The 19732-nt window shown below is 42.6% G+C and overlaps 1 protein-coding gene across 1 annotated transcript in view; it reads right to left on the bottom strand.

The window, feature by feature from the left end:
- znf423 (zinc finger protein 423) overlaps nt 1-19732 on the bottom strand; it is a 112704-nt gene that overhangs the window by 47360 nt on the left and 45612 nt on the right. The window contains exons 4-18 of the mRNA XM_028408405.1: nt 15184-15361; nt 14498-14622; nt 14228-14309; nt 14066-14141; nt 13589-13869; nt 13210-13493; nt 12740-13123; nt 12278-12459; nt 11298-11837; nt 11072-11222; nt 10321-10893; nt 10053-10237; nt 9234-9655; nt 8864-9077; nt 7511-7595 (exon numbers count right to left, since the gene is read on the bottom strand). Of these exons, the coding sequence (XP_028264206.1) occupies nt 7511-7595; nt 8864-9077; nt 9234-9655; nt 10053-10237; nt 10321-10893; nt 11072-11222; nt 11298-11837; nt 12278-12459; nt 12740-13123; nt 13210-13493; nt 13589-13869; nt 14066-14141; nt 14228-14309; nt 14498-14622; nt 15184-15361 (3762 nt within the window). The remainder of the gene's footprint in view (nt 1-7510; nt 7596-8863; nt 9078-9233; nt 9656-10052; nt 10238-10320; nt 10894-11071; nt 11223-11297; nt 11838-12277; nt 12460-12739; nt 13124-13209; nt 13494-13588; nt 13870-14065; nt 14142-14227; nt 14310-14497; nt 14623-15183; nt 15362-19732) is intronic.

The raw sequence follows: 19732 nt of genomic DNA, 5'->3' as shown, positions 1-19732 counted from the left end.
GTTGCTGTCATCTGTTCAAATGCTCATACCATCACAGCGCAGATCAACATCCATACACATATTGTCAAAATCAGCTGTCTTCTTATACTTATTACTATTACAGTTCCCTGTGAAGACATAATGTGAAATATGGAATATGTTGGCCAACATTAATTTTAAGTACAGTAACTTTGTGAGGCTTTTCTCAGGTAAAAATAGAAAAGTCTAAAAAAATAGGATGCATTTAAATTCCTACTTTGTGTGGATATCCAATGTGTTTGTAACAAAAATAAAATCATATTTGATTGAATCATTGACACAGAAATAAAGGTCTGAACATTTGTAGTATAAAAAAATGAGTACTGCCAGGGAAGGAGAGCATGTGCAAGTAGAATGTTTGAAGGGAGGTGCTGTGTGAGTGAAAGGTGTGTAAGTAGCTTTTACTGCTTCAGACAGGAACTCATCAGCGTGTAGAGATTTAAGCTGAGTCCTCTGAGGTGACATGTTGTTGCCAGTGGTGCTAAAAAATGTCTCAGATGGGACACTTGTGCCTGTGACAGGATTAGCGGTGTTCTTTCATGGAAGATTTTTTTTAACAATTTGACAAACTATTCACTTATTCAACATACAGTTAAATTGGGAAAAAAACATTAACATTAAATATCTCATGTAGAATGCTAGGAGATCAGTTTTCAATATGGCTGGTGACCCGCAGGAAAAATAACAGTGCCTAGTGATGTGATTTCTTCACTTCAGAGCACTAGTGTAGACACCAACAGCAGAGAAGGCAGAGCAGTCTGTATCTTATTAGTTCAGGTGCAGCAGGGCAGAAGAGAACAGCAATGTTGCTAGCCAGTGGCAAAGACTAACACACACACACACACACACACACACACACACAGTGAGCACTCCTCAACCACATTATCCAACTCCATTGACTCTAAAAGCTTCTTATTCGCCTCATTAAGTCTTCAGTGACACAAAGTAACCACACCAGACCCAGCTCACTTCCACATACACATACGTACGGATAGGTGTGTGTTTGCACGCATGTGTAAAATCAAAAAGGGGGGTTGGGGCACTTAGAAGCGCAGAAAAGATGTGTGCACAGACACACACCGGCTCAGCCGCAGCCCGTGGGACAGCTGCTTAGACAGCGGACCCACATTACTAGTCAAGCGCATCACAGATTTGACTGCAGGCTAATAGACAGGCTGATTGCAGGTTGACTGTTTTGAACTACCAGACAAATGTAACCTCCAGGTGCAAAATGAAAGCCAACTGATCCTATTTAATGCCTTATACCACACAGAGAGCACCATGAAATATTTGTGTTCTTCACATAAACTCACCATTAAACAGAAAGGTTAAACTGTCAGTGATTTAAGTTCAATGTGAACAGCTTCATTTTGGGACCTCCAGGAAAAGGATTACATTTTTTTGAAGTGCAATAAAATGGAGTAACTGATTCAAATCCCAACCATGTGTCAGACCAATAAAAATCAAGTAGTTTAAACTTATGTCCCTCTTCTACTATTATCAAAATGTGAAGAATGTGCATGAGGACGGCTACCTACAATTATTAGTGTGCATTGATGTAAATAGGTAAGTAAAGCTCATGCTGAGGACACATCATTAGCCACCACACTCCATGGGGAGCACTTAGATCCAGGTGAGTGGCCACTCGATACCTCCAAGGCATCCGTGTGTGTGTGTATGTGTGTGATGCGTACAAGGTGGGAAGGACAATGAAGCATGCAGCTAGCAGCAGGGACTGGAGTGAATGAAGAACTGAGGTGAGGGGTAATTGTGCAAAGATTTGCCTAATATGTGTCTTACTAAAATTCTCCCATATTATTTATTTTAATTCGACTTTATGCTATTTATATTAGGCACAGTAATTTCTTTAAGCCCAGGTTGAGTACTAGATTGTCTCCACACCATGCAATGTGGGTTTTGCATATTTGCAGTAATTTGCTCTTATGTCCAAAGAAAAACATGAATTGAATACTATACATATTCAAAAGCAGGGTAATGTTTATAATGAAGGGCAGGCAGTGAGACAGAACAGTGCTGCCTTGCTCATAGTGCAAACTAAGGAGACAGAAAGGGGACAAACCTTGCCGACAGGTGGGCTCCTCTACGGGCCATCCAATAGGCAGGTGGGGATGGGGAAGAGCGGAGGAGAGAATGGGCAGGATTAGTAATACGTATAGTGAACATGGTGTGTGTGTATGCATGTGTGGGGAGGAGGTAAAATGCAGTATTATTGACAAATGAGCTCACTTTTGAATGAAAAGTTCTGTTCTTGATGGGCAGGCAGTGAGACAGAACAGTGCTGCTACCTCAAAAAGCTAGGTGAAGCTATACAATATTCCTAAACACTCAGCTATACAGCATAACTACAGTGACACCCTGACACAGACTTATAATTAGGTTGACTTAGCTGCTTAATGCTACTGCAGCTTAAGGCTACAGTGGTGATGGAAGCACAGGAGGCAAAGAAATGAAGATAGATGAAGAGGACAATAATGGTTCTGGCAGGTGTGAGCATGAAGACAGCAAGGACATTGTGTCGTGTTGCTGGTAGATCAAAGTGAGCAATACGGCCAGTACGTTAATTGCAGACTGGTCCCTGATTAGAACCAATGTAAAGGGAAGATGGCATGCTGAGTGTGGCTCTATTGTGCGTGTGTGTGTATGAGAAAGAAAAGTGTGTGTGTGTGTGGTTACATGTGTTTGAGAAGTGAGGTCTCATGCTGTGAAATCTAGACTGAGGTGATTAGTAAAGCATTAGTGGCTGCATGCAACACTCAGAACACGCTGTCAAGGACCTTATTTAGGGATGTGTGTGCGTGTGTGTGTGTGGCTGAAGTGTGTGTTGGGAGGGGTCATTCAAACGTATAATGAATCATTTTTATGTGAGTGGTTCACTCCAAAACCACCAAAATTGTTACAATAATACATTTGCATATTTATTGATTGTAATTTATAGTACAGACGTTTTTGGTCCAACACAGGCCAGGACAGACATACACACTCTCTCTCTTTCTCCCTATCACGAACACACACACACACAGATTTAGCTGCACAGAGAATCTTGTCTTCACCTCACACTATTACACAGCGAGGGAACTTCATGATGTGCAGCTGCACAGCAGAAAACAATAAAGGCTGCCAAAAGTCGCTGCTGCGGTGCAATCCAAGAAGATACACACAAACACATATGTATATACAATCAGTGGCCGATACAAAGACGAAACAAATCAAGTTATAAGGCAGTAGAAAATATAGGACTATTGCCTCCCTTCATGATCTCGGAGCCACAGCTAAGCAACTACACACATCAAGATAAAAACCCTGAAGTTTACTGTCATGCTCCTTTTTGCTCTGCCTCTTCTGTTTTTTTCTGTCTTCTCTTATACCCCCCCTTTGCAAACTCTCCTCCTATGAAGTCCCCTCCCCTTCTCCAAGTGTGCCCAGCCCCAAACACAAATGAAGTCTTTCTAAATTCTCTTCTCATCTGCACATCTCCAAGCCCTCCCTCCCTCTCTTCCACCTGCTTAGCATTGTCGGGGGCTAGGAAAACTGAACACACACTGCTCTGTGATTACCCATACATGCACAGGTGGGATCTGCCCCCAACCAACATACAAGCACACACACATACAAAAACAAAGACAGAGAAAGAGAGGCTAGCTGTGTGCACTTCTCTGAATATTCATCTAAATGCTCACTTATTATGCCTCCTTTAAATATTACATACGTTTTGCATGGCATTTGCAGGTTACCGCATTTAGATGTACCTACATAATACACAATATACATGCCTTTAGGCTTTTTTGTTAAAAATCTCAAATGGCGAGTTACTACCTGAAGCAAAAATGGATAACTCAATTCCTCTCTCTACCATCTCCTCAGTGTGTGGGAGATGGACTAAGGCTGTGTGTGAATGTGTGTTTTAACAGTGTGAAGTGTGGACATTACCACTCTTGTACTCTAATATTCTCTGTTCACTACCTAAGCTGTAGTTCTGCCATATCTCGGGCCTCATGTGCGAATCCACAATCATTCACTGTAACTCAAACACCAATTGCAGCACCTTAGGAGGCCACAGGGGCCATTTTGGTGGCATTTTAGGGTTGGTAGAGAGTACAAAACTGCATGCCTGCTCTGATCTATCTAATATTATTACCACAAAGAGGCAGATCAATCCACACATGTCTACACAACTTCTTGCCCTATAGTGGATACAGAACCAGAATAAATCAAATCTGCCGAATGGAGAACAAACCATGATGGATAGAAATTCAACTGTTAATTTCCTTTTACTCCTTCAACCTTCTTGCATGATTTCTCTCCTGGCGTGCCTCTCTTTCTCTCAGTCTTCTCCTATGCCTCTAGAGCAGGGCATTGACCACATAGTGTTTTAATTAACTTGTGTGCTGTGTAAGATCCAAGGCTAGCGGGAACACACATGGGGTGTGACTATACAATCACAGTAAAGCTGAACATGAGGCTGAGAACCAGTGGCATTTTAGGGACCCCATTTTAAATATTAAGTCTTGCAAGCAGGTCACTAATTTCTGACTTAACATCATTTTAAGTATATCTTTTTTGAATTATGTAACACAAGATTAATTTATTTCTTTCCTTTTTTCTGTGGATACCGCAGATACACATACAGTATATTTCTGGTGAGCACAGAAATATTGTTGTCACTACACCGATGAGAATTACATGCTCTCAATCCAAGTATTTGTAAGAACATTTTGGTCACTGACAGTCTCCTGCTGTGGGCTGCATTTGTGACAGGGCAAATCTAGACTTTGTCCAAATTTTATGTGCAAATAAATCTATAGAGTTTAGTGTTAGTTCCTTCAACTGATTTAACTGATTTTCAAAAGTCAAGCCCAGGGCACTGTTGTTTTTGTACCTTTGAGGCAGAAATGAATACAACAGCCCTTTTCTCCTGAGTTTCTACTGAAGAAGACCGTGTTTAGCACCTGATTAGAAGTATTCTTTCAGGTGACATTTAAAAAAAAAACAAAAAAAAACAGATTTAAGCTAACACCTGGCACAAGCTCAAGTTAGTTATTTAAATAACTTACTGTTTTATAAACAAGACAAGAAATAAGCAGTAAAAAATGTCTCTTACACTGTTGATAGCTTGGGGCCAAATAAAGCAGCATCTTTCCTCGGTGCCACACGGATTCCTCTCTAGACTTCTCACTTTGACCCTCTCTTCCACTATCTGCCTGTATGTTGTGTCTCTTTCTCTTTCTGACAGCGTAATTAACAGGACCGTGGGGTGCACCGTGTATTACCCATGGAGCGATGTGACAATCACATTACTGGACTCCATTAGCCACTGAACCCCCCCCCTCCCTGCTCCTCCAGACAGTCAAAACTGTCAACATAATGCTAACAGGTTTGTGAGACAGTAAAATAAATACTTCGTATTTATCGGTTGACAATAAAGAAACCTGTTAACCCTTCTGACTTTTCTTCTCAGAGACAGAGACAGATGTTGTCTAATGCCTTAGGGTGTTTCACTGAACCATGTGACAATATCAGAAGTGACACAAGCACACCTACCAGTGGAACAGTTATTCAAAGTGAGAGCTAATGATAAAGTGTGCATGTGCATTCTGATGAGAGTGGCAGAGAGGCTGTAACACTTTAACAAACATGATAATGTGGTACATTATTGGAGAAAAGCATGAGGGAACAACATTTTGTAAGCATTGGCCGGCCTGCAGAGAAAGCTGTAGAAATGCAAGAATTCAAGAAGTCAATCTCACTTTCAAAAACATCCTGTTTTCTTAATATTTATCCATTCTATTAACATTGTCTGTGTGTCCTGATTGAAACAAATTGCAGTTCATGCATTCAACTTCATCAATGGGAAATGAACAGAATTTTCTTGATAGTTCCTCAGTCAAGCCAGAGCTTTTTTATATGTATTTTAATATAGCTTGCAAAATTGGATATTTCTGGCACCATCAAACTGTGCATCACAGATGTGTTGAGACCTACAGTTAAAGAGAGAAAGATGACATGTGACGTCTAGCGAGTAATTGTCTCTCTATCATTGCTTTGATACTAAATAAGATCAATCTGTTTCTTTGTTAAGGAGTGGGGGAGGAGAGGGCTGCAGGAAATGTAATAATAGGAAATGGGCAAGCTCTTAAAAATAATCTGCCTCAATTTCATAATTAATCTGCGCTAGGTTTTCACACAATTAGCACGTTAATTAACCCAAAACTGCCACCAGTGTGGGGATGTGTGTGTGGAAGTGTGAGTGTATATGTGAGAGGTGGAGGATGGTAGGATGAGTTATATATTAGACAAGCAAAGAACGATGGCAGAAAAGCTGGGAAAAATGACTGACTGACTGGATGGATTCTCAGGATGTAGGAATAGGAGTGAGACTGGAGCAGTAGATGGATCACTGTGCGACAGGTGAAAGAAGAGGGTAAGTACAGCAAAAATGAAAGGGGGTCGTTTCAGAGAAACAGCAGGTAAAAAAAATAGCAGAAACCATACTTAGTGTGTGTTCTTGTTCCTATGCGGCATGTGTGAATATGTAAGACAGGTTGTGTTTGCACATCTCAAATTGTGTAAGTGGGGGCGGGGCTGCACACCAGGGAATGAAGTAAAAGTTTCTCCAGCTGTACTTGTGTTTCAACCCTCTCTTCAAATGTCTCCAGACAGCAACACACACACACACACTAACTCTACTTCTGTTTCACACACACACACACACACACACCTCAGAGTACATCAGTGACTCTGGGATTGCCTGTCAGGTCTGGTGAGGGGCTGGGAGTGTGGGGTGCAGAGCATTTGCTCCCCAGAACAACTCGCAGGTCCACCTCGTTAATCTCCATGACGACAGAGATGCTAAGGCAGCAAATTGGTAGCAAGCGGAAAAAAACTGTCACAGGGGAAGCTTGTAAAAAAGGACATCCAAATTACAGAGGAGGTAGGTTTTAGTTAAACACATACACCAATTACAAATGTGTACACACATATTTTATGACCTTTTCTCAGCCTCTAACAGATGATAATGTGACTTCTGTATCCTGTATGCTTATTATCTTGTAAAGCTGGCCAGACATATGTAACCATCATTAACAAAATATAGTGTTTAACATGCTCCACTCATGTAACTGGGCAATCAATTCATGTTAGGAGGGATTATATAAACTGTCAGTTGCGTTGTTATAATGTATAACATCTAATGTTTTATCTATAATTTTTTTACCATGTGATAAATCATACAACAGCTGGTCCACACAGCCTCCAAGTAAAAAAAAAAAAACGCTCTTCATTTCACCTGTCCGTCTCACACCTCTGTGTTTGTGCTAGTGCATTCATGGTACATCAAGCATGTGGGGGAGGGGGAGGACTGTATCAAAGTTCCAAAGTGCAAAAAGATGATCACAGGATCACACCAGATGCCACACAAACACACAGACTTTTAAAAACAACAAACACAGAGAAAAAAATAATGTGCCTCACTCACCGATCATGTGATTTGCCACATGAATCTGGATCTCCCTCTCTGTCTCAAACGTCATTTGGCATTTTATACACTGGTAGGTCTTTTTCTATAACACAAACACACAAACGCCAAAACACATTAACATAAAGAAAATCTGCTCAGATTGTTCTGACATTTAAAACTAATTTGCAACTACACAAAAAACAAGAAAAAGTTAAAAAAAAGAATTGAACATATGAGAGCTTACAGAAACATATTCAATTTTAAAAAAAACACCTTTATACTGAAAGAAAGTAAAAATCCAAACCTCAAAAATGGAAAAAAAATATGCATAAATATACATATATAAAATTATGTATTTTTAGTTTTTAAAATTGCATTTAAAATTGCACTTGTGCAGTCAGTCTTTAGCATGTGCATCTCAGAAGTTAAAGTGAAAGTCTAGGGAGAATTGGTAAAAGGAAACACAGAAGTAGAACCTCTGCAGAGAAGGCGAGGGAAAAATTAATAAGGGAGTGAGTGAACAGGAAAAAGATTAAGGGTGGAAGCACTGAAACAGAAAGAGAGGGGACGGATGGCGAAGAAAAAAAGGACAAGAGAGAGACAGAAATACAGAAAGAACCACAGAAACAAGGATGAGAGACATGGAAACAAAGAGAGAGAAGCAGAGGCTCTGCTTATCCATTCATAGCACATAGCGATCACTCATGCACAAACACATACAAAATACACAAAGGCCCCACTTCCACTATCTCTCTGCTGCTCCAGCCTGCTGGAATGGGCGCACACAGACACACACACACACACACACACTCAGAAATCCTACTTTGTCTGCTTTGTGCTGTTAGACTAAGCAGAAACAAAGGTGCAGGTAAGACAGAATGTCCCTAGGAACTGTCTCTAACACACAGACACACATGTGAACGCTCAGTTGCAAGTACACACTCTCACACACATAGACACGCGGCAGGTCCCGGGGAGCCTGACTGTCAATATCAAGTAGAGCGAACAGCTCCCACAATGCCTCAGCACGCCCCAGCCGCAGGACCCAGTGGGGCTCAGCTGACACACACCGACATACACATCAGCACATGCATGCAAGCTACAGACACAAAAACAGCAGCATACGCAACAACACTTCACACACACCTCATGCAAACATACAGTTCAGCAGGAGTCTCTATCACTCCTGAAAATGTCTCCATCTGTTAAATGCGGTTCAAGTTTCAAGTGCAGTGCTGGACATATCTATACACCAAACAGTGGAATGTTTCAGCTACTCGACTGCAATACACTCATTTCAGAGGCATACTATTTTCCTTGTTATTAATATTATTCTCAGATTTACACCTATCAAATGACATGTAATCTCACCTTAGGTGCAGGCGAAGCCTCAGCCTTCTTCCCTCCTGCGCTGGTTTCAGGACTGACTTCTGGGTGATCTGTCTGGACGTGACTCTCCAAGTCCTCCAGGCTTTCAAACTTCACCCCGCACTCTGGACACCTCAGCCCAGTAATGGCCTTCTCTCCCTGTGTCTCTCCAGGCGTGGCTGCTCCTCCCTGACTGGGACTCTGGCCATTCGTGCCCCTAATTCGATTGAGCATTTGATTTAATTCAGAGGATTTCTATGATCACAACTACCTAAGCTTTAGCAGAAAGTATGTTAACAGCTTTTGACAGAAGTAGCCGTTGTTGCCTTAACCAGGTAACAACAGCTGGTGAGGTGATAATATGGTTGCCTACCTGTTCATACAACCAGCACAGAGGCCGTAAGGCAGGCCATTGACATCCAGCTTCACCAGCTCGCCTTTGTTTTTGAACTCCTTTAGGCAGAAAGCGCATTTATACAGCTTATGCTGCTGCAACTGCCCATTGGGGGATGAAGATGCTGAGCCATTCCCAGCACCTGCCCCTCCATTTCCACCACCTCCTCCAGCTACTCCAAGTGCAGAGCCAGTGGAAAGCTTCTGCATGTGGAAGGTGCCGTGGATCTTTAGCTCTAGCGTTGAGGTGACTGTCTGCATGCAGACGACGCAGCGAAAGCCAGTGAGGGAATTACGGAGGTCAGGGTGCATCTGGCAATGCTCTATGAACTCCTCCTCACTTTGCAAGGGCATCTTGCAGATCCGACAGGTTCCTGTGTCCAGGCTTTTACTGTGTGTCACCTGGAGTGAAGGAATAAACACGAATGATCAGTGTAATGATAAATTAACAAAGACGTATTTTTCAAATAGGTTATTGAATCATCAATAACTGTGAATCTAGAAAAAATCCTAATCGTTACAAAATAATCGTATTTTGATCATATACCGTTAATATAACCGTTTGCTGCAATAGAGATAACTTCTCTTAGGACAGTTTAATATATTTCAATTGTAAATTTAAAGCCACTTTGTCCCAGGATCAAAAGACAGGAACATAAACAGAAAACAAAAAAATGCTTCAACAGACATCTGAAGTGGTATACCAGCGAGGACTTTCTGCAAACATCTAAATTACACAGCACTGATATTTCAAAGGATATACAGACACTCAGACTGACAGCAGTAAATGACACAGTACCTTGTGCTCAGTGAGTGTTAACAGAGAGGGGAAGCGCTCCCCACAGATTGGGCACATGTAGTGTTTGGCGGGACCACGGTGCGTTTGAGCGTGCTCACGAAGCCCATTCTCAGAGAAGAAAGTTCTGGAGCAAACATTGCACTTGTGGTTTCCTTTGATGAAGTCTGCCTTCTTCTTTCGAGAACCTGGTATGTATAATTGTCATGTATAGTCATAAATAAAATAAAGATGAGTTAAGAGCACACTTAATGACAGAGTCCGTTCTTACCAGCATCATCTTCTCCCGGCCGGATGTTGTGGTCACGCAGTCGGTGGTTCTGCAAGAGGGACTCCATGGTGTAGGCTGCTCCACAGATATCACAGGCATACATAGGCTCTGAATTATCCAGCTCCTCCTCACCCCCGCTTGCCTCATGGCTGTTGGCTGCATCTCCTCCCTGGCCTGATCCTCCTCCCACAACACTGCTCTTCAGCAGCATGTTTTGCAAGTCAGCTTGTTCAGCAGCCACAACTGTTGCTCTTTCACCGCCTACTGAACTTCCATTGCCACTTCCTCCTCCTCCTCCTCCTCCTCCTCCTCGTTTGGAGGACTGGGCCAGCCCATTGGGTGTCCCATTCTGACTCCCACTGCTCCCTGTACCACCTCCATTGCCCGTGATGTTGGCACCATCAAAGATACAGTGCTTTTCTCTCAGGTGTCGTTCCAGCAGTGAGATGGCATGGAAAGCTTTGCCACAGAACCGACACGTGAACTTCTTGCTGTGTGTGGTGATGTGACACTGGAGCTCCACTTCTGTTCCAAACGTCTCGCCACAGAAAATGCACTTCCGGGGCTTAAGTCCTGTGAGACACACTTCAATTTACACATGCTAAGTCAAGTTCAATCTATCCTATAAGGCCACTGCCAAGTAATTTGCTACAGTACTGATGTTTGCTTTCATTCTATTGCTATTATTTTTACCAAATACTCAGGTTTACTTTTAAAATAAAACTAAGATCCAACAAGAGGTGTACTGTACCTGCACCAAGACCTCCTGGAAGGCCTGACCTTTGCCCCAGGTGGTTATGCTTAACGTGAAGCTGAAGATCTGCCTCCTTCCTAAAGTCCCAGGCACAGGCTGTGCAGCGAAATAGCTTTTTCTCATTGCTATGCTTCACTGCCAAATGCACCTGCAAATTTGGGATAAAAACACTTAAACGTAGATTTTGACAAACTACTTTTTATTGTGAAACTGACTCATTTACCTGTATAGAGACTTTGGAGTCAAAGACCTCCTGGCAAAGAGTGCAGTGGTACAGGACAAACGTGTGCATGTCCAGCAGGTGTTTCTGCAGGTCATCCACTGACGAGAACTGTTTATCACAGCTCTCACACACATACTGAGTTGACGTTGTGGTGTAGTGCACTGTCAGGTGTTGAAGCAATGCCTCCTGGGATTCAAAGTTCTCCTTGTTACACTGCGGGCAGGACTGACGCCTCAGCAGCATCTCCAAATGTGACTTGAGGTGAACCTGGAAACCCTCAAAACTTGAAAACCGCAGATCACACTGGTTACATGGATAATCCCCATTGCTCCCGATTGACGGGGTAGAGTCCCCTCCAAGTCTGTGGCGTTTTGGAGAGGAGATCTCAACGTCGGATGAGGCAGGGCTTAGGTCAGCAACCTTCGCTTGCCGTTTATTGTTAGCCAAGGGGATGTTCTTGTGGTTTTCTTTTATGTGTTTGGTGAGCTTGAGGAGTGAGCCGAAGATAGGAGAATTGGTGCAGTAAGGGCAGGAGTAAACCTGGACATAGACAATAACTCTTTACTTTGTTAAGATTTTTATACACTTTTTATACACCATATATTTTTATGTAATGAAAATATAGTCTGTAGCTGTTTTAGTGTACTGTATATCAAGGTTGTCCACTGCCTGTGATTGAATTCCCACAAATGAAAATTGTGACATCAACTCATGATTCTAATTGTGTTCTAAGCACAGCATGAACTGTGGTTCATGAGGTGAAATGGCTCACATTTTGTGCAGTTACTCACAATGACTAAAAAAATTAATCACAGAAAACATTGCTAAAATCATTCAAAATCTTTTCTATCAAGACTCAAACTGCCTAATTAAGGAACCAGCTTATTGCTAATCAGCTCAACCACTGATTAGTGGAGGTGAACAGGCATTTTTTTAATCAACTCCAATTAACAACCTTATTTTTAATGGTTAATTCTTACCTCCATGAAGGACTGAGATGCAGCCTGTAGTACAGGGGACTCTAGTTTGGCCACACCTCCTGCAGATGCAGTCCCACCGCCTGTAGCGGAAGGGCAGTGTGTCTGCTGAATGTGCTCTGTCAACGAAGACTCTGTCAGGAATCCCATTGAGCACTGGTTGCAGAAGAAGGCATGGTTCCCTTCTGCAATATAGTATATAATGTCATAATATGTTGCTTTTATTCTGTGAATTGTCCTCTGTAAAGCACTCTGAATTACCTTGTGTGTAAATGGTGCTATATAAATAGACCTTACCTCACACTGTCTAATCACAGCTAAAATGAATCATGATTGAAAAGGATATTTATAATATTTTTCTCTTAACAGCTGTTTACTTATCCTACACCCTTATCAATGACCTATACTGTGAACTTTCTAAGTATACAATAGAATCCCCTTCCATAGTTTATTTTTTTAAAATACCTAATGTGGTCGATCCGGCCATAATCCCACCGGGCAGGCAGTGGGACACTCTGATGTGCTCTTGCAGAGAGTTGATGTCCCCGAACATGTCAGGACAGTAGTTGCAGTGGAATGCTGTGACGTTAGTGAACTGCAGCAGGGGAAAGGCTGCTGCTGCCACTGTGCCTACAGTTCCTCCGCTGGCACGGTGAGCTTTACGCACATGTTCATTGAGGTTGTAGAGCGTTGGCAGAGTTTCCAAGCAGAGCTGACACGTATGGCTTTGTTGAGGCTTATCGGCATGAATGGTCTTCAAATGAATCTCCAACACTGCCAGACTATGGAAGTCTCTTTTTGAGCAGTAAGGGCAAGAGTATGTCACTTTACCCCAATTCCCTCCCCCACCTGTAGAGAAAGACATGATACTTAAAAATCCAAACAGGTAGGTGAAGCATTTCTGAGGTTAGACCACAGATAAGTGAATGGCGTACCTCCACCCTGATGACCCAGACTTATTCCAACATCCTCCCCAGTGTCGGTGCCTCTTCTGCGTCCTCGTTCAATACTCTGGCTGTGCTTCAGTGTGGAGTCCGGTGTTGAGCCTCTCTCTAAACTGGCACTAGAGTCTGGAGTGGCAGAGCTCATTGAGGCCACACTTCCCAGTGCGGGGTCAGGACTGGCAGCGCTGTGATTGGAGGAATCAGGCTGACGGTGGCTGTCTAGGTGGCAGTACACATCTTCCACAGAGGGGAACTGTTCTGAGCAGACAGGGCATCTGGGGATACAGAACAAGATGAGTGGATTTTTATTCCAACACTGCATGTTAATAAAAATCAGTGGCTTAAAACTCAAAACAAAGCTCTCCAGTACTTGTGTTTGCGATTGGCATGCTGTGTTTCAATATGCGTGAGCAGTGAAGCCTCGTCTAGAAAGATCTCAGGACAGTGGATGCATTGCAAGTCGGCTCGGTCGGACAGCTGGGGGTGTCTGGTCAAGACGTGTTTCTCTAACTCGTCGGTCTGGCTGAACGTCTCCTCGCAGTAATCACACATATACAGGTCCTGCTCCAGGTCAGCTTCTCCCCCTGCTCCTTTCTTTCCTCCATCTCTCTCACTCCTCAGGGCAAGATGCTCTCTGTTCTTACGGTGAGCCTGGTACATTAAGAGACAGTCAAGTCTGAAGGAGGTAATTGCTGTAAAAATGTTCAGTTGAGCTAAAACCTCCACTCAGGTACTGTGTAGTATATTACTGATTTAGATTCTTTTAGATTAAAAAAGAATTATGAAAAGCAGTGCTAAACTTGTGTATCATACAGAAAAGCTGTGATATTAGAAGTGAAAACTTTACCTGCATGTGGCTCTGCAGAGATGAGGTGGAGGAGAAGCCACGCTTACACACACTGCACTTAAACGGTTTGCTAGAGCTGGATGCAAGTCACAAAACACATTGAGTATGATTCAAACTCCATTTATAGACATATTAGCTGACAATACGTTTAGAAGCAGGTACCTGTGAGTCTTCAGATGGATCTTCAGGTGATCAGAGCGAGAAAATGCCGCTTCACACTCCTGACAACTGTACTTCTTATCTCCTGTATCATTTGACAGATTGATCAGAGATTACCACTTCAGACATTAGCATCGTTGAAGATGTAGTTTCATATTGAGTGAGGAACAAGTTTAATAATGGCTCAGCAGTCTACGTAAGACATGACAACAAGACTAAAAAACTGAAAGGTAGCACTGAAACACATTACCATTGCTTGCTTCGAGCCCCTACCTGTGTGGAGTTTGACATGGCGGTCTCTGCTCCTCTTATGTTTAAACAGACGGCTGCAGAAGGTGCATTTGAATGGCAGCTTGTCACTGTGGATCTGCTCATGGCGCTTCAAGTAGCTGAGGCGGCTGAGGGGAGGGGCCAAGAGGAGACAGACGATGACCACTTGTTACAAAAACTAGTTTTAAAAAAGCAGACTATTATTAAAATAGTAAATATCATAAACAATAATTCACATGGATAATAAAATGGGTTTAAAATATTAAAGTGATTCTTCTCCTTTTTCCTTTTTACTATGTTTATATGAACTATTTTTACATAAAAATACAAAGAATGATATAGAGGACAGCTTGGCAGAATGAATAAAATAGTGGATAATGATGATGGCTCTATGGTGTGTGTGTGTGTGTGTGTGTGACAGCTGTTCTTAAAATGGGTCTTGAGTCAGTCCCTGGAGAGGTTAGTGAGAAATGTATTCACCTCATTCCCTTTACTGTTTGCCTTAGTGGTCCATGTTACCATGGCAATATTGAGAACACAGCTCATTCACGTACACATTGATATTCATGAGTGGGATATGAGGATGCGACTAAACATCCAAATATGACATTGGCGTTATCATCATTAATACAGTGTGTTTCAGGTCGCACCTTCAGCTGCTTGGGGAATCTAACATGAGAATTTAATACCTGAAGGACTTGTCACAGAACTGGCAGGGGTACGGCAGGCCTGCGCCTCCTTCCTCCTCACCGCCAGTGGCCATGCCAAGGTCGCAGCAGCCGTCGGGCATCTGTGAAGGCGATGCCACGTCTTTACTGGAGGGTGATGAAGGTACCCAGGACAGCCCCGCTGGGTCATCCTCACCATCTGAAGGAGAGGAAGACAGACAAAAAAGAAACACATTTTTAAGAAACAGTCTTTTATCTGCAGCAAGAAAATACAAATAAGTTCTGCACACAGCTGCAGGATTACAAATAAAGAGACAGGTGAGCACAGACAGGGAAAGTGGGGGTAAAACGGGGAGCATTAGAATGATTAAGAGTAAGTTTCATCCTTCTTGGAAGGAATAGGCGGGAGAAGCAGCCTGTGGGAGTTCAAATGAGAAAAAAGAGGATATAAACAAAAGAATAAACACATTTATCCTGGATACACACACACATATACAGAAGGAAAATGAGGATGGCAGAGATAAAGCAGGAGAGTGAAACAGAAGAGAGAGACACACTCCGGCAGTAGCAACATCTAAATAGAAAGCTCCAAGAACTATGTATCCCCGACGGAGCCCAGAAATAAGGACAGAGTGTATTTTCTCTCCCTTCATCCTCCCTCTGCAGCCATCCCTCGTTCCATCCCTCCTCTCACCTCCCCTCCCCTCCCATCCGTCCCCAAGGACCATAGATCCGCCTCATCATATTTTCATTAGGGCCTTGGCAGATTGAAACGTCGGAAAAGCGATTAGGAGATGTGGAGAGCAGAGCGGAAAGATGGCGATATTCACTCCCTTTATCTGTCATACATAGGAGATTATGCATTGCTCTTTTCCTTTTTTCCTCTCTCTTTTTCCCCTCCTGTGTAGTCTGGCACAGAGGCGACAAAAAGGCCACGACTCCTTTAATAGACACTTCAGAATGGATTTGAAGCGACAAAAGAGGGGGCTGAATAATGCTTGATATTGTTCTGTTCTTCTTTGTGCGCTCTGTGAAGCAGCACAGTGAAGCTATTTAGCATTTGCCTAAAAAATGTAAAGGAGAGAGGAGATGGGAGCGTGGTTGTCTTTGCTTTTATCTGACAGATATATCAACTAGGCCAGCAACAAATCAAAGAGAGAAAATAAGGAAACTGGAGTGACGGGAGAGATTGAGAGAGGGAGGAAAAAGTCAGATGTGACGTGTGCCAAAATTCATTACGAGCACAATATTTCTGTAATGCAAACACATCGGAACAGACACATGTGCAGTGCAGAAGTTCCTCCTGATAATTTTAGATACCGCTCCAAAGCATACATTGTTTTACCTCAACCAACTCCTACCTCAGCCTTGTGTGTCTTTGGTGTGTGTGTGTGTGTGTGTGTGTCTGGTCTACTGTGTATTATGACTTGCAGTGAGGGGGTGGAAAACAGATTCTTGTGATGAATCGATCGTGGGGAAAATGTAGGCACTGCGATGAGCAAATAGAACTCTGCAGGGGGGTCTGGGTTTAAAAAAAAAAACTGTAAACGCATTGAATTATAAATTTGACTGGAAGCGAGAAGGAAAATAAAAAAAGGCTTAAGAAAATATAAGGAATAGAGATATCAACATGAAGCCTGAAGCAAAGCAAGTGAGAGCGAGAAAAGGATAAATTGAGAGCACGAAGAAGGGAAGGAAGGAGTGTGAAGAAGTATGTGGAAGTGGTGATAGGGTGAAAGGAGAAAATTAAACAATATGTCATTCCAGAGCTGTGCACACAAAGTGAAAAATGAGTGCACAGGGAAAACATAAATAAGGCAAAATGAATAATGACAGGAGACTTGAGGAAGATAAACAGATCCTGATCATTCTAAAAAAAGAATTGGTTACAAAAAAATGTGTTTTTTTTCCGACTTTTGTTCTCTCACTTGCGCTATTAATGTAGATGATGTGTTAAGTAGTAGTGTGAGAGGTCAATGTCTTTACCTAATAATAAGATTAAGATTATAATCCTGCAAACATTTACCACCACAAACATGAGGTTGGTGGTTTTTAGTCCATCTGCAGTCATTCAGGGCTGTGTAGTTCAAATAAGTTTGTCACTTGATTGTTATATTAGTCGCTATGTAGTCAGATTTAGACTACACTTTACCACATAAACCACATAATGCCAAAGTCAATATGCAAGAAGCTTCTTTGCCATTTTCTAGACCAAAGATTCATTTTTGACTATTTAAACATTACTTTTTTTGTTGTTTTTTATTATTTTGAAGTGGCTCCTGCTCACTCTGAAAGAGTCTTAATGTGGACAACAAAAATCTAAATGTCTGACACACAGCTTAGTAAATTAATAATTAATAACTGATAATTATAAGGGCAATGGAAATGTTTTCCTATCAGTGCAAGTGCCAGTCTACAGAAATGTTCTATAAAATACACCATCCACATGATGTAAGACTGCTTTAAAAAAATACAGTGGGGCTATAAAATGCCAATCCAGACACCCCCTGCTGCCCACACAACGGGACACAAGTATTTAGTGTAGCTTGAGAAAGATTAGCAATGCCGTCTCAAATACAGATGCAGTGCACCCTCTCACCTTTTGTCTCTTTTTTCTTGACTTTGTCAAACTTGCTTTAGTTAAGAACAAACAGAAAACAACAGTGCCAAACACTAGACATAAACAAATACTGGATCCAAGATTTCAGTAGCAGCTGAACAAAAAAAAACTGACTCTTAAAGACGTGTTGGAAAAGAAGCAAAAAGGAAGAAGAGGGAGTAAGTAAACAAAACAAAGTGTTTCTTCACAGTAATGTTTTTGGACACATGTGGATCATTAGAGGCACACCAGTATGAGTCGGTTAAATGGTAATGCTGGGAAAGTGGGGTGAAGAGAGCCAGAAAGAAGGGGTAGATTGAACTACAGAGATTCAGTCGGAGCAAGAGGGAGAAATCACTTTTTGAGGGGGGGGGGGGGTGTTGAGAAAGAAGGGGAGGAGAGATTAGCGTCATTAAAGAGCCCTAATCCTCTGACTAGCGTGGCTGGCGCTAAAATGGAGGATCACACGGCTTTTTAACGGCGCCTTTGTCAGTCGGCCACGAGGGGACCTGGCAAGACAAGGCCGAATGGCAAACTGGGAGAAACTGGAGGATAGGGAGGGGGAAGCGAAGAAAATTTCAATGAAAAGTTAAATTAGAGAAGAATCCTCGAGAGAAGAGAAGATGAGGAGGATGGATGGTTGAGGGAGGGGGACTGACAAAAAAAGAGGAAGAGAAAGTGTTGAAAAAAAAAGAGAAGCAGGCGGGAGCAGGCGGACGCCGACACACGCTGTTCCTACCCCCGTCTCCTCCTCCTCCTTTCTGTTCTTCTCTGGCGAATGAAAATGAACGAGAGGAGCGGAGTGGACCGCGGGGCCCCAACTGCTCTGCTCCCGCTTTATCTCTCACTCTGCAGTTTTCTCCATTCCCATCCATTCCCTCTATTCTTCCTCCCTCCCTCTGTCCTCAGCAGTCCCTTTACTCTTCTGTCTTCATCTCTCTTCCTCTACCACCCTCCCTAACTCCCTCCCTCCGTCACCTTTCATGTTGTTACTCATTATAGTACTGACATCTCTCCCTCTGTCCCGTCTCTCCAACAGTTTCTCCCCTACTGGTGTTGGCCTTCACCCCTGTGTCTCGGCCTGGACGGGACCAAGGGAGGGAAGGGGGGGAAGATGTTCCAGATGGACAGACTCTGAACTCCAGAAGAGAGAGAAAAGATGGCAGGATGAAAGAGGAGAGAAGAGGAGAGGAGAGGACAGGAGAACCCAGGGATCTAAAAGAAAAAAAAATGTAAAACACCAGAAAGGAACTAAACGGACCGCCTGAGTCTACCTGAAATGATAGACACACAAAAACACGCATGCAAACAACACACACACTCCCTGCATGTCTCTCTAATAGGCCAGACAGTGTGGCAACGTGTGGAGGACACAGCCTTGGTGAAACACTCTAATGAAGAGACACACACGCTGATCGATTTCTCTTTATGTTTCTGCCACCCCCATCTACTGGCCCCCTATCCAAACTCGGTATGTCTGTCATGACTGTTACACAGAGGGAAATTATATGAAAGCTGAGCAGTTTATAAGAAAGAACCATTACAAAAAGAAACTTTGGAGACTAGTGTGATCTTCATATGTAGCAATTTAAAAAAAATACTGCATGGCATATCTACATTTCTGCAGGCATCTGCCAACAGGTTGTAAAAAGAACACACTGATGGCCTCAATGATGGAACCTTCGCTCGAAAACATGAGATCATTTAGTTTGATCTGGATAACGGTGTCGGCTAAATGCCTGAAATGGAAATACAATCCATGTATGTCATGCTTTCTGTCTTTTATATTGCTTTGATGTTTGAATCAAAGGAGCTCAGCTGGTAGCAGCAAAAAGGTTTCAGGTCCCAGTGCAGCTACTACAAGAGCTAACATTGCCTACTACCTGCAGTTACATGCAGAAAAAAAGTGAAATAATATTATAAATAGATATTACAGTCATCCATTAAGTTAAACAAGCAATTCACTGTCAC

Source organism: Parambassis ranga, chromosome 6 (genome assembly GCF_900634625.1).
Source record: "Parambassis ranga chromosome 6, fParRan2.1, whole genome shotgun sequence".
In the NCBI taxonomy this organism is placed as follows: Eukaryota; Metazoa; Chordata; class Actinopteri; family Ambassidae; genus Parambassis; species Parambassis ranga.
Note: the sequence above shows the minus strand (reverse complement) of the source record. Positions and strands in the feature narration are given on the sequence as shown.